General features: G+C 49.3%; 8 protein-coding genes across 8 annotated transcripts; 5 read left to right on the top strand and 3 right to left on the bottom strand.

Moving 5' to 3' along the window:
* Positions 1–17: 17 nt before the first annotated feature.
* On the bottom strand, positions 18–874 carry V1512DRAFT_262620 (HRDC-like protein). The gene is made up of 5 exons (XM_066916333.1): positions 522–874; positions 338–471; positions 218–266; positions 122–170; positions 18–79 (listed from the first exon to the last, which is right to left on the bottom strand). The coding sequence occupies exons 1-5, from the start codon at positions 767–769 to the stop codon at positions 62–64; spliced, it is 498 nt and encodes a 165-aa protein (XP_066771629.1). The 5' UTR covers positions 770–874; the 3' UTR covers positions 18–61.
* On the top strand, positions 851–1,490 carry V1512DRAFT_262618 (Sybindin-like protein; the record flags this gene model as incomplete). The annotated part of the gene is made up of 4 exons (XM_066916332.1): positions 851–977; positions 1,035–1,105; positions 1,156–1,259; positions 1,310–1,490. Exons 1-4 carry the CDS (start codon positions 924–926, stop codon positions 1,486–1,488), a joined length of 408 nt encoding a protein of 135 aa, XP_066771628.1. The 5' UTR covers positions 851–923.
* A 79-nt stretch (positions 1,491–1,569) lies between these two features.
* Positions 1,570–2,985, top strand: V1512DRAFT_247654 (uncharacterized protein; the record flags this gene model as incomplete). The annotated part of the gene is made up of 4 exons (XM_066914496.1): positions 1,570–1,651; positions 1,690–2,170; positions 2,210–2,256; positions 2,306–2,985. The coding sequence occupies 4 exons, from the start codon at positions 1,570–1,572 to the stop codon at positions 2,983–2,985; spliced, it is 1,290 nt and encodes a 429-aa protein (XP_066771627.1).
* Positions 2,986–3,267: 282 nt separating this feature from the next.
* Positions 3,268–4,781, top strand: V1512DRAFT_262611 (Alpha/Beta hydrolase protein). The gene is made up of 3 exons (XM_066916331.1): positions 3,268–3,782; positions 3,834–3,918; positions 3,963–4,781. Exons 1-3 carry the CDS (start codon positions 3,307–3,309, stop codon positions 4,755–4,757), a joined length of 1,356 nt encoding a protein of 451 aa, XP_066771626.1. The 5' UTR covers positions 3,268–3,306; the 3' UTR covers positions 4,758–4,781.
* Positions 4,782–5,906: 1,125 nt separating this feature from the next.
* On the top strand, positions 5,907–6,188 carry V1512DRAFT_197412 (uncharacterized protein; the record flags this gene model as incomplete). The annotated part of the gene is made up of 1 exon (XM_066913166.1): positions 5,907–6,188. A coding segment is annotated over one exon (282 nt), but the record flags the coding sequence as incomplete, so codon positions are not given.
* Positions 6,189–6,260: 72 nt separating this feature from the next.
* Positions 6,261–8,001, bottom strand: V1512DRAFT_262606 (uncharacterized protein). The gene is made up of 2 exons (XM_066916330.1): positions 6,805–8,001; positions 6,261–6,759 (listed from the first exon to the last, which is right to left on the bottom strand). Exons 1-2 carry the CDS (start codon positions 7,744–7,746, stop codon positions 6,370–6,372), a joined length of 1,332 nt encoding a protein of 443 aa, XP_066771624.1. The 5' UTR covers positions 7,747–8,001; the 3' UTR covers positions 6,261–6,369.
* Positions 8,002–8,147: 146 nt separating this feature from the next.
* On the top strand, positions 8,148–10,554 carry V1512DRAFT_262605 (alkaline-phosphatase-like protein). The gene is made up of 3 exons (XM_066916329.1): positions 8,148–8,523; positions 8,571–10,394; positions 10,439–10,554. Exons 1-2 carry the CDS (start codon positions 8,248–8,250, stop codon positions 10,242–10,244), a joined length of 1,950 nt encoding a protein of 649 aa, XP_066771623.1. The 5' UTR covers positions 8,148–8,247; the 3' UTR covers positions 10,245–10,394; positions 10,439–10,554.
* Positions 10,284–12,278, bottom strand: V1512DRAFT_262603 (thiamine pyrophosphate enzyme, N-terminal TPP binding domain-containing protein). Its single transcript, XM_066916328.1, has 4 exons — positions 12,078–12,278; positions 11,870–12,025; positions 10,440–11,822; positions 10,284–10,395 (listed from the first exon to the last, which is right to left on the bottom strand). Exons 1-4 carry the CDS (start codon positions 12,171–12,173, stop codon positions 10,345–10,347), a joined length of 1,686 nt encoding a protein of 561 aa, XP_066771622.1. The 5' UTR covers positions 12,174–12,278; the 3' UTR covers positions 10,284–10,344.
* Positions 12,279–12,683: the final 405 nt, after the last annotated feature.

Raw genomic sequence — 12,683 nt, 5'->3', positions numbered from 1 at the left:
CGCTCTACGCACTATAAAATAGGCACTAGAATATTGTACAAATATTACATAATACATTAAATCATCCGAATCGTCGCAGCTGCTCATTAGTTTATGACATAAGCACTATACAGTCACATACATTGTCTAGTAGCGCCTGCAGTTCTTGGTCAGATTTCTTGTTTAGCAGGCTGGAGTTAGTTAGTATTATATACATGAACATCGTGTAAACAGTTACCTCGGAATAAGCGTCTTTGCTTCTTCAGAGTCTTCGCAAGACAATGATCCTGTTTGTTAATACGATGTCGACATATGTATATATACGTATACATATATATATATATATCATCAGTATTACCTAACTGGGCTATTTCGAACGGGTGAAGGTTCGCATTCTCGGGCGATTTCAGTAAATGTTCAACAGCAGAAACAGTCTCTTCATCTCTAAACCGTGAAAACGTCGTGAGATATTCCTGAGTCTTTCTCACTATTCTAATAATATTAGACGTGTTAACATGTCCAACAGGCGCATGATTGCATACTCATTAGACGACAACTCGTCCTCTTCAATCTCGATATCGTCATATTCTTGCCCGTTCAACTCTCGTTTCCTTTGTCGCATGGCGGCAATCATAAGCAGTCTGGCTTCAGACAGATTCAAGGCGATTAACGGCGTTTCAATTCCTTCATTCGAGACCTGCCTAACTTCAAATTCAGGCCCAAGTTTAAGAATTGAAGCGTCGACATCTTCAATTATTCCGTTCAATCTTCTTGGTCTTCTTGTCGCCATTCTATGAGTGTAGTAGTACTAGCTAGTAGTACTCACAGGCATCTACAGCGTGATACCCTTACCCTATTTACACCCTTTGCGCATCAAACAGCACTGTGCGAATAGACAGCACTGTGTAGAATAGACAGCAGCGGTATAGCATCGAATAGGCAGAATGACAGTGTACTCGCTGTATATTCTTAATAAAGCAGCAGGGCTCATATATCAGGTAACTCTATATAAGGCATCATTACGTAACCACACATAAACTCACAGTACTACGCAGCGTGATTTCAACGATGGACTGCAGAAACTGTCTTCCAACGACTATCTCGTCTTTGCAGGCACATTCCATGCGTACGTGTTCTGCAACCATACTGTCTAGTCAATGCTCATCATAGTCACAGCGTACACGCAATTACAACCAGAATATCTCCAATACCCTCATCCTCGGGCATTCAGGTATTAGAAACCGATACGTTCAGATTACAGTGTTTTCAAACCGTCACCGGTCAGTCCTCTTTTGCGCTCTGTGCGTCTATACGTCTACTAACTGAACAGGCACAAAGTTCCTCCTTATATCAGATCCACGACAACACAGTCCAGACACAATAGTCAGGCGTATTTACGAGCTGTACGCTGATTACGTACTTAAAAACCCATTCTACCAAATGGAAATGCCTGTACGGTGTGAATTGTTCGATAGACATATAACTACTTATATACGAAGTGTTCAATGAGCTATTCTGTGATTGCGTAGCATGTAGTGGTCGCCATAGTAAAATGTGTAAGCGCAAGGGTATTGTACATATATATACACAATGTACACGGCAGCGTCACAATCACACACAATCATCACCATGTCAGACTCTGAATTGCTCCAGCAAATTGCTTCTTTAGCAGGTAAGTCTTCTACTCATACAGAGCTTGCTAAGACGTAGGCGCTATAAACAGGCACAAGACAAACGCCCTTCACACATCTCGAGGAAGACCGTACAGATCTAGAGCAAGTAGAGGAAGAGTAGTGCCTCGTACACATACCATACGCAACCGTACTCTTGTACTTCACCAGTCGTCACCAAGTATCGAGTCTGAATCATCGAAGTTCGTCAAGAAGAATGATCGGCACATGCAACTCATCAATACCGACATCTACACCGACTTGGCCTCTGCTCGCTCAAAAGCAATCCAGGTCTCTCGACGAAACAAAGCAGAGAAAGAGTCCGCAAGGCTCAAGACCATGGCTCAGATGGACCAGGTAGAGATTGACGGTGTCCAGTACGCGGTCAAGAAAGGCGGAAGCAAGCTCATCAGGCTCGGGAATCAAGACGCGCCAAAACGTGCGGTTGTGAATGGAGTTACGTTTTTACGAAGTAGGAATGGAAACTTGTGGAGAAGAGGAATCGTCAAGTCGAAAGCAAGGTACGTGTGCTCACACCCGCCGAACATACTAACAGATAGGGATCGCAAGTCTATTGACGAGCCATGTCGATATTTCACTCTTACCGGTTTATACCTCTGACGTTTACCATGGAGTCTCATGCTAACACTAACTAGGCAAATGCGCTCGAGGTTTATCGTGTAGGTATACTCATGACCCGGACCATGTCAGGTTATGCCAGCTGTACTTGCACAACAAGTGTCAAAACCCCAACTGCGATTTCTCGCATCACGCAACACCGCACAACGCGCCTCTATGCGTGCACTTCCAGCGCGGCAACTGCTCGAACCCAAACTGTAAGTACACACACATGACCGTCCCGCCAGGCACACTCGTCTGTCGCGACTTTGCACTGTTGGGATACTGCGATGCGGGCGACAAGTGCGACAAGCGCCACGTGTTTGAGTGTCCTGACTTTGAGCAATCGGGTACGTGTCCGCGCGGCGAAAACAAGTGCAGGCTGATGCATGTCCGGCGCGCGGGCAAGAGTAAGGAGACTGATGGAGTGGTGTACGCTGATGACTTTGTGCAGTCGGCTGAGGTACCGGCTGATGTCTTTGCTGACGTCAAATTACATCTTGAGCAAGAGGATGCACGTCCAAGTGCTCTGCCTGCCGTTATTAATCTTTATAGCGAAGACGAAGACGAGGACGAGGACGAGGACGGGGACGACGACGCTGAATTTGATTCAGATATGCTTGAAGAAGAAGAAGAAGAAGAAGAAGAAGAAGAAGAAGAAGAAGAAGAAGAAGAAGAAGAAAATAGCCAGGAGGATCCTGATTTCATCAGGTTCTGATATAATGAATAGATAGTGAGATATAGCAAACGTAGTGCAGAGTAGCCGGGTAACATAACTCAGGGGTAGTTCGTGGGCTCGTCGAGGACTCGAAGAGGACTCGAAGAACAACGCGGTCGAGAAACCGAGGCAATGCAGACGACGCAGGTGACGCGTGCGACGCGTGCGACGAATGCAGTATGCGACGTGGCTACTCGGTCAAGTTCAAGCTCAAGTATTGGGCCGACCGAGACCGTACTGACGAATGGTTCGAACGTAGAGTTGCACAGCTGGCGGCATGTTCACGAGCATGTGCGGACGAGTGAGTGATGATGGCGATCAATGGATTGGAACTGGACTGACCACACAGTACGGCACAAACCGCCTGGAATGCTGTCTAAATTGAATTGTTACTGTCGTCGAGGGCTGTCGTTTCTGTTTACTTTTTCATTTTTAGGGTCTTTAATGACTGCTTCGATTGTCATGGACGTGTATGACCGTGTCAAAGCCGTGTTTAGACCTAGTCCTCCTAGGCCGTTTGCAGAGTTGGAACGGACCCGGATTAAAACGCGAACCGAGGCCGAGAAGAAGGTCGTGAATGATATAGATTACTATGCGAGACTGGCGGGGTTAAGAGCATTGCCGCACGACGTCGTGACAGACGACGGGTTCGTGCTGCAGTTATTCCGGGTCACTGATCCCAACGTGCAGGAAACTTCGTCGCGGTATCCTGTTTTGCTTGTTCATGGGCTATTGCAGAGTGCGGGTGCGTTTTGCGTGAATGAGAACGATAGTCTTGCGTTCCAGCTGTGTAAGAGGTACGTTGTTACGACATGGCGGGTGACTATGTGCGATGCTGACGAGTACAGTGGATACGATGTGTGGCTAGGAAACAACCGGTGTGGGTTCAATTATAAACACGTCGAGTACGCGTATAATGATCCGCGTATGTGGGTGAGTGAGTGAGTTTAACGGGCTTGGTCATGACTGACGAGTAGAACTGGGACGTGGTCGATATGGGCACCCGTGACATTCCAGCTTTCGTAGACTACATCCTTCATCACACCGGGCATTCCAAGCTCGGATTAGTCGGGCACTCGCAAGGTACGACCCAGGCTTTTCTCGTGCTCAGCAAGTTCTACACCCCTGACCTCGGGAACAAGATCAGCGGGTTCTGCGCGCTGGCACCGGCAGTCTACGCTGGTCCGCTGGTCGACCGTCCAATGTTCAAATTCATCCGGTACATTCCTCCGTTCCTGTACAGGTTGTTTTTCGGCATCCATGCGTTCATCCCTTCCATGCTGACGCTGCGGCGGGCGATCCCGAAATCTGCACTGACGTATTGCTCGTACGCAATGTTCCATTTCCTCTTCCACTGGTCTGACACCAGATGGGACCGCGCGCTCGAGGGCAGGATGTTCCAGTTCTCGCCGGTGTACGTCAGCGCGGAGAGCATGCGATGGTGGCTCGGGCGAGGCGGGTTCGCCAGCAGACGATGCATTTTCACGGACGACACAGTGTCCTGGTTCGACGCGCGGTGTCCGCCAATGGCGTTCTGGATTGCGCAAAAAGACTCGCTTGTGGATGGGGTTAAGCTGATGGAGCGCATCAAGACGAGCGAGCCCGACGTGGTGGTCATGCGCCAGGTGGTCGTGCCCGAGTATGAGCATTTAGACGTGCTCTGGGCCGCGGATGCTAATGAACGGGTCAATAACGGGGTCAAAGAGGTTTTATGGGCGACCGCGTACGATAGAAGTAGATTTCAATGTCCAACTGGGTGTGAGGACGTGTAGATTGTATAGATTTTTGTTGATATATTACCGTATTAGTCCGAGCCGCTCTGAAACTCATTTTGATCTCAAAACCACCAGCACAAAACCACTCGGGCAATGGCGACGACGTTGGATCAGTCGATCGAGTCAGTTGCGACGTCAGAGTTTGATGAGATTTCGACGGATGAGAATGACGAGTTTGAACTGATTGACCTGATTGAAGCTCATCTTGCGTCGGACGGTGATGACGATGGCGATGACGAGGTGTTTGAGCAGTTGCAGAATCAGGAGATTGAGAGCGAGAGTCCGTCTGTGATTGAGTTATGCGCCAACGATGTGACAGAGGATGGTGACGCGCAGGCTGATCGGACGGAGGAGTTCGTGATACAGCCTGATGACAGCGTGGCAGAAGACAAGCATGTGAATGACGACGAGACTATTACTCAGGCAGCACTGTCCACGATCGCGGGAGAAAACGCACCGGCTGATGAGGCAATTGTTGATAAGCACGACGACGTGAGAAGTGTGCTGGGCGTCACGGAACTGCTTGTTGTTGAGGAACAGACTGTGTCGGAGCTTGAGGATGCGGCAGATTTGGCTGATCGTGCTGGGCACGAGGTGGTCGCTGTTGATGATGGCAGTGTTAATGAACAAGGTCCAGGTCAAGGGTTGATTAATGCGAAAGAATTGGTTGCGGACGAGTTGATAACGGAAGTACCTGTTGCAGAAGAGCCTGTTACAGAAGAGTTTGCTAAGGAGGAGATTGCTAAGGAGGAGATTGCTAAGGAGGAGATTGCTATGGAGGAGACTGCTAAGGAGGAATCGGAGGTAATCAAAGAGCCAGCTGTTGCAGACGATAAGGCAGACGATAAGGCAGACAATAAGGCAGACGATAAGGCAGACGAACCAGCCGTTATTGAAGACCCGGCAGTTGAGGAACCTGCTATTGAGGAGCCGGGGATTGAGGAATCGGCAGTTGTGGAGAAATCCGTTACAGAGGAACCGACTCTTGTTAAAGAACTCATCATTGACGAACCGTCTACGCAAGAGCCTGAGACTACGCACGAATCTATCGAAGAAGCCGAAGAACTACCTGCTGCTCACAACACTGTCAAGACGGTCGCTATCGAGTCTGAATCTCCAGCTTTGCCGGAACAGGAGTCTGAACATGATGAATCCAAGTACTATCTGTACACGTCATTCACTGGTGGGACCATCATGGGTCGCAACATGACTTCTCTTACCAGTAACCTCAAGCTGATGCTGACCGCAAACGGGATCCCTTTTGAAATCGTCGACGTCGCGACAGACGATCGCGCCCGCAGGATCTGGACTCGTCGGTCAAACGGTAAGTTATTGCCTGGTCTTGTAAAAGGTGAGGACGTGGTAGGTAATTATGAAGATCTTGAAGACGCAAACGAGTATGGCGAGTTGCTGGACATGGTTACGGAGTTTGTTTGATTTGCTATGGATGAGTTTGGAATACGGATATATATGTACGCACTACATGCTACGTCGCAACGATAATAATAATAAACATAATCATAATCGACATACCAAACAATAAAATTCCAAAAATTCGTAGGCGCGTTTAGCGTAACTCGTAAAAAGATAACGTGTGGAGGTGGACAACTCACATGGTGAACGAATGCCGAGTCTTGACCACAAGTTCTATATCCTCTAGTACCAGGCCGTCTGTATACCCACTCCCGTCATCCACCGGCGACAGCGGCATCGAGTTGGCTGCTTCAGTCGGAGCAATGATATGTAACATCGTCCCGGTCTCGACCTGCGGCGGTACGGTCGCGCGCGAGACCAGCCATGTCTGACCCGGCGGCCGGAACAAGATGTGTTGGTCAGACGGGAGGTGGATGTATGACAGGTCCGGAGGAGTGGCCAACGCTTTGTAGATTTGCGACGAAAGTGTCGATGAAGACTGCAATGAGAGCGATTGCGGTGCAAACACGGTCGGAGACAGGTCGGCAAACGAAGGATACTTTACAGACACGGTCAAGTAAATCAACTAAACTGTCAGTGTTGGTCGTCATTGCTAATGAAATTTACGAACCAAAAAAAATAAACCAGACGCCAGCGCAAGCCTGTCAAAGTCTTCTTGTGACAATTCAGTCGAGCACAGCACCGGTCGGAACGCAATGTCGGTCGGGGCAACGTACGTCTGACCTTCAGCGTGCTTATTCCAGACCTCCGACACAGACAACGTACTCGCGGCGGCGTTCCGACGCAGATCTGCGAGTTCAGCTTCAAGCTGATCGACCTTCTTCTCCAGATGATCGATATACAGCCGTTTCTTTTCCCGCGACGCTAGAGCAGCGACCCTATTCCGCAACAATCTGTGTACGTGTTTATACTTTGCCAAATCCTCAGGCTCAAGATCGTCTTTTGTTTTTCCCGGTGGCAGTTCTGGCAGCTCCAGCGGCTTGCGCGATCCGATCGTGTGCAGCGGTGGCCTGATGTCAGGATTGATCATCGCCGCTTTCTCCGCAATCGAGCCTTTCCGTCTCCGGACCCGCTTAGTCGACGCCGCGATGTCCTCTGCTGCGGCAGCAGTCGCGGACGTCAGACATGGCGATCGTTTGACGCCGAGCGACATGTTAATATTGGATGTCGTCGTCAACGCAATGACGGGCTTAGTCTTTGGAGATTCCGACAGTGTCGAGTTCAGTGACGGGCTCGAGTCGATGAGTGCCTGTGATGTATTTGAAAGCGGGGTGTCCTGGTCAGGACATGTGGTAAAAGCAGAATACTCAGAGTCCAGTCCGTAAGCGTACTCGGAAAGATAATCAGGGAATAGCATTTGGTGTGACACATTCCTTGAAAAGTCTGCAGAATTCACCAAGACTTGAGTGGTAGATATAGTTGTATTAGCAGCAGCGGCGGCGTATTGTGAATGCGTATTACTATTATTATTATTATTATCATGTCTTGGGACGTACGAGAAGTCGAGATCAGACTGATTAAGTGAGATTTGTGTTGGTATAGTAAAAGCCATTTTGTACGTAATACGTCGTACGCAAAGATCTACTTATCAGTACGTTTTAACAGTATAAACAGTAGACAGAAAGATAGAAAGAACAGAAGGAACGCGGAAAGCAGTGACGATGGAGGAGCGAACCAGAGTCACGTGGAAGAGACATATTCGGGATATTCCGTAATCAGAGTCAAATTTGTGATTTCGGGCGTTTTCGGAGCAGAAAAAGGTTGCGTTCTTTTGCTTTTGTTTCTAATTTTTTAGACGCCGGGAAAGTCGGGTTTGACGCTGTCGCAAAACTGCATGAAACAGCGAATACGATGTGCGCAGTACAAGACCCCTCAAGAGCGTACATCTGTATGCTGTTTGACAGTACAAGACCCCACATATACGTACGTGCTGTAATGTTTTGTAAACGCGTGAATGTTATATACTAATCACGTGACTGTGTGTGCGGCTTGGCTGCTTATCTAACTTCGCCAACTTCGTTCTCTCGACAGTCGCTCACTCTTCACCGACTAAATGGACGATATCAGTCTGAGAGACCTTGAGAATGACGAGGATGACATTACAGGTGATTACGACGCAAGAAATTACGACAGGCAAATCCTACTTCAACATGATCTATCAGAGAAATTGATTACGGACGAGAGCATCCGTCGGTCGCGCAAGAAGCAACAAAAGAAGTCAGTTGGATTCGCTCCTGAGTCGTCTTATAGGCGTATCAATGACCAGCCTGAATCTGATAACGACATTGAAGTAGATGCTGAGCTTCACCTAAGGAATTTAAAGACAAAAGTGGGTATTATATTTGATTTATATAGCGATTGATATTGACAGTTTAGAAACGACGATTGAACTGCTTGAAAGGCTTCTTATTCTCTGTTTTATGCATTCTGATCTTGTCTATCTTTGGTGCTGCTGTTTATGTTGGGGTGCTTAAGAATAAGTTCGGCTTACTTCATCCTTCTGATGGCAAACAAGGTCAAGATGACACTTCAACAACACCTGACCCCGTCGCTGCAAAGACACTCTTGTCAAACGGTACTACTAATTACTATCCCACTACTATTTGTATTTCTCTTGATGGGTTCCGGCCTGACTACCTTACCCCGGAACTGACCCCGGCAATGTGGGAAATATTCACTGCAGAATACTCAGCACCGTTCATGTATCCATCCTTCCCTTCTGTCACTTTCCCAAACCACTACACTCTAGCCACTGGACTGTATCCTTCAGCGCACGGTATTGTCGGCAACACGTTCTTCGACCCGGTCACTGGCGAAGAGTTCGACTACCACAACGACACGTCGTCGCTGCAGCCAAAATGGTGGGGCGGGGAACCCGTTTGGGCGACTGCGACCAAGAACGGGCTCAGAACGGGCGTGCATATGTGGCCTGGTAGTGAAGTGCCGTGGGGGAACAGCGAGCCGGAATATGTCGACGAGTATAATGGGAAGGAAACTTTGACCCACAAGGTCGACCGGGTGCTGAACTGGCTTGACGAAGATTTCACGACTAGGCCGGAACTTATCATGGCATATGTCCCGACGATTGACTCGATCGGTCATAAATACGGCACGTCTGGCCCGCAAATAAATCAAGGTCTTGTTCAAGTCGACGGGTTGGTGTCTTCGATTTTGGATGGCATTGTTGCCCGCAACTTGAGTTCAATCGTCAACGTCGTCGTCGTGTCGGACCACGGCATGGCATCGACGTCGAACGACCGGATCATATTCCTCGACGACATTATCTCGCTTGACGCCTTTGAACATACCGACGGCTGGCCCTTGTTTGGACTACGTCCATTTGCAGAAAACACGACTGAAGCAATGTACAACGCCATTTTGCAAGCACGGGACACAATCAGCACGCAGGACAATGCAGACAGCTTGAAGCATTGGCAAGTATACACCACAGACACCATGCCGGCCGAGTACCATTTCGCCGGGTCGTCGGGCGGAATGTACCAGGACCGTATCGCGCCGATCTGGCTCGTGCCCGAACCGGGCTGGACAATGACGACGCACGCGCGGTTTAAAGAAATGCATTACGACTACCATCCCAAAGGACTGCACGGATTCAACAACACCCACCCGCTCATGCGCGCGTTGTTCATCGCGACAGGGCCGCATTTCCCGGCCGGTACATCGGTCGAACCATTTTACAACGTTGAGCTGTACGACATTTTGTGCAAGTCGCTTGGCATCAACGGCGCACCAAACAACGGTACCATGGCGGGATACCCCAAACTGCTGCCAGAAAACTGGATAGACCCCTACCCTTTCGGGTCTGCCATGCCAGATAGTGCCGCAAACGAATCAAGTACATCTAATGAGTCTGATGGCTCGACTTCGACCGTGTCAGATCCCGAGCAGACGACCACTGCAGACGCGCCACAATCAAGCTCGACCACCTGGATGGCGTATTTTGAAGACAGGTTGAATAACCTGACTAGTTCAATCGACGCATGGCTTGACAAGATTGGCAATAGCGACGACGGAGCTTTACGGCTATGACATTGCGTTTTTATGTAATTTAGTTTTACGGAGTATAGATTGCGAAGTGGAAAAGAAGCTCTTTTTTTTTTTAAGTTTCATGGTGTCATCAACTATAGATTCACAATTTAGCTTTGGGTGCTTTCTTTGTGCTCGCGAGCCAGCCAAATTCCTGAACATTAGCATTGCTGAACTACCAACTCCCACATCACTTACCAGCTTGGTCTTTGCACCAGGGTCAATAATCACGTTCACGACCGTCACGCCTTTAGACGTCAGAGCCTTGACACTGGCGTCGTAGAGTTCCTCCGGCGTACGCGCAACAATCCCTGTCCCACCAACCGCCTCTGCGATCAAGTCGTACCTGGTCTCAAACCCAAGAGCAGTGCTCGGCAACGGCGTGTTTGTCGAATACGCTTCCGGTTCGATCCCATGATATACACCATTGTTATTCATGACAAACACGGCAAGCGGCAACCCGGACCGTGTCGCGGTCTCAAGCTCCATGGACGAAAACCCAAACGCCGAGTCACCTTCGATGCAGACCGGGATCGCGTTCGGGAACGCAACCGCGGCCGCAATGCCGTACCCGATCCCAACACCCATGGTCGCCATCGTGCCTGCGTCTAGCCGGATGCGAGGATGATCGACATCGAACGCCGACCGAGCGACGTCCATTGTGTTGGCACCCTCAGACACGTACACGACGTCTTTGCCGGTCTTTGCGATCGCGTCCTTGATCACCTTGTACGCGAACTGGTAACTTAGCGGTAAAACTTTCGTGTTTGCCTTTTTCTCAGCTGCTGCCATGTTTTTGTCCCGGCTCGCGGCAACAGTTGCAGGCACGCCGGCGCTCTTGTACCCTTTAAGCGCGTGTGTCAGTTGCTGGGCCACGACGCCAATGTCACCTACCAGTCCGAGCTCTGCACCTTTCTGGTTATTATTTCCAATTTCCTCTCCCGAAATATCAACCTGGATGATCTTAACGTCCAATTTAAACTTCGGTGCCGCGCCGTAATGCAGGATCCAGTTCAGCCTGCCTCCGAGCAGCAGCACGACGTCCGCGGTCTTGAGCGCCGCGCTGCGGGCCGCTGCCACGTTCAGCGGCGACGAGTCCGGCACAACACCTTTGCCCATCGGTGTCGGCAGAAACGGCAACCCAGTGCTGTCGATTAGTTTCCTGACGTGCACTTCCGCACGCGCGTACGCTGCTCCTTTACCAATAATGACCAGCGGCGCTTTCGCCTCGCGGATGGCTTTCGCGGCAGCTTTGATCCGATTGAAACACGCAGCAACGTTTGGTGCAGCCGGCGCGTCGTAAAGTTTCATGGTGTCGTCCACCGCGACTTTGCCCTGAATGTAATCAGCCGGTAAGTCGACGTACGTTGGGCCCGGACGGCCATAGTACGACACCCTGTATGCTTTTTCAATCGTAGCAGGTAGCAGCTCGAGCGACGGTGGACGACCGGCGAACTTGGTCATCGGCGCCAACGTCGCGACCTGATCAATCTCTTGAAACGCTCCTTTATATACCTGGTGTGATTCGGATGAACCGGCTAGCAGAAGTAATGGAAAGCAGTTATGTGTCGCGTTGCCAATCTGTAAAACGTCATTAACATACTCATATACGCATAATAAATACATACGCCTGCAATTGCGTGCAACACGCCAGGCCCGCCGACAACGAGACATACGCCGGGCTTACCAGTCATGTAGCCGTACGCAGTCGCAGCGTACGATGCCGACTGCTCGTTTCGGAAACTGACAAACCTGATTCCTCGAGCTATACACGCATCCGCAACCTGTCTCTCTGTTACTATGTCGTCACATGGACTCGACAATTAAAATATTTACCTCAATCACTGGAATACCGACGATGCCGAACACGACCCTCACACCGAGATCGTACAGTGACGATGCAATTAGCGATGCTCCAGACACTTCTGCCATTTCTACTGTATTTCTATACAAAGATTATCAAAATCTTTTCAACTGTATAAGAGAAAGGTTAAACCAGTAGAGTTCAAGTGGTAGATATCAGTTGTAGGGCGCCTGCCTCCATGCCGAGTCCCGGTCGAGGGAATACCCCTGAATTTTACATTACGTCATTAATTCAGGAACCGACTCGTAATCGGACGAACTTTTGATTTTCAGAGGACATTTACTCCATCAATTGTTCGATGAATAAGAAAAGTGTATCGTAGTTAATGCGCAATTATCGAGAGCATTCCGTTGCGTAAGTAAACTACCTGATAAAATACCAGCCATAGGCTGTTACTGTCGACTCTCTTTCGTTCACAATGGACGTTCACAATAGAAAACCACTCAATGACTAGCCACTTCTGCTTCAAGCTGCGCATCTTGTCCAGAACTCCGCTTAAACCCGTACTCTTTTCATCGTATCAGTAATGCAGAGTCAGTTCATAGGCAAAGTTATACTCGGCACAATAGATTATACCG

Source organism: Lipomyces arxii, assembly GCF_038497795.1.
Source record: "Lipomyces arxii strain Phaff 12-163 unplaced genomic scaffold V1512scaffold_7, whole genome shotgun sequence".
NCBI lineage: Eukaryota > Fungi > Ascomycota > Lipomycetes > Lipomycetales > Lipomycetaceae > Lipomyces > Lipomyces arxii.
The sequence above is the reverse complement of the archived record's forward strand: the minus strand, read 5'-3'. Positions and strand labels throughout refer to the sequence as shown.

Excerpts from the sequence above, each read along its gene's own strand:
- V1512DRAFT_262603 (XM_066916328.1), bottom strand. The coding sequence starts at position 12,173 with ATGGCAGAAGTGTCTGGAGCATCGCTAATTGCATCGTCACTGTACGAT. Across the intron at positions 12,026-12,077 it reads TCGGTATTCCAGTGATTGAG|GTTGCGGATGCGTGTATAGC; the intron begins GTAAATATTTTA and ends ACAGAGAGACAG. Across the intron at positions 10,396-10,439 it reads CTGGTGCAAAGACCAAGCTG|GAATTTGGCTGGCTCGCGAG; the intron begins GTAAGTGATGTG and ends GCTAATGTTCAG.
- V1512DRAFT_262611 (XM_066916331.1), top strand. The coding sequence starts at position 3,307 with ATGGATTGGAACTGGACTGACCACACAGTACGGCACAAACCGCCTGGA. Across the intron at positions 3,783-3,833 it reads GCGTTCCAGCTGTGTAAGAG|TGGATACGATGTGTGGCTAG; the intron begins GTACGTTGTTAC and ends TGACGAGTACAG. Across the intron at positions 3,919-3,962 it reads ATAATGATCCGCGTATGTGG|AACTGGGACGTGGTCGATAT; the intron begins GTGAGTGAGTGA and ends ACTGACGAGTAG.
- V1512DRAFT_262620 (XM_066916333.1), bottom strand. The coding sequence starts at position 769 with ATGGCGACAAGAAGACCAAGAAGATTGAACGGAATAATTGAAGATGTC. Across the intron at positions 267-337 it reads GTTCGAAATAGCCCAGTTAG|GATCATTGTCTTGCGAAGAC; the intron begins GTAATACTGATG and ends ATTAACAAACAG. Across the intron at positions 171-217 it reads GCAAAGACGCTTATTCCGAG|CCTGCTAAACAAGAAATCTG; the intron begins GTAACTGTTTAC and ends AACTAACTCCAG.
- V1512DRAFT_262605 (XM_066916329.1), top strand. The coding sequence starts at position 8,248 with ATGGACGATATCAGTCTGAGAGACCTTGAGAATGACGAGGATGACATT. Across the intron at positions 8,524-8,570 it reads TAAGGAATTTAAAGACAAAA|AAACGACGATTGAACTGCTT; the intron begins GTGGGTATTATA and ends TTGACAGTTTAG.
- V1512DRAFT_262606 (XM_066916330.1), bottom strand. The coding sequence starts at position 7,746 with ATGGCTTTTACTATACCAACACAAATCTCACTTAATCAGTCTGATCTC. Across the intron at positions 6,760-6,804 it reads CGTCTGGTTTATTTTTTTTG|TTGATTTACTTGACCGTGTC; the intron begins GTTCGTAAATTT and ends CTGACAGTTTAG.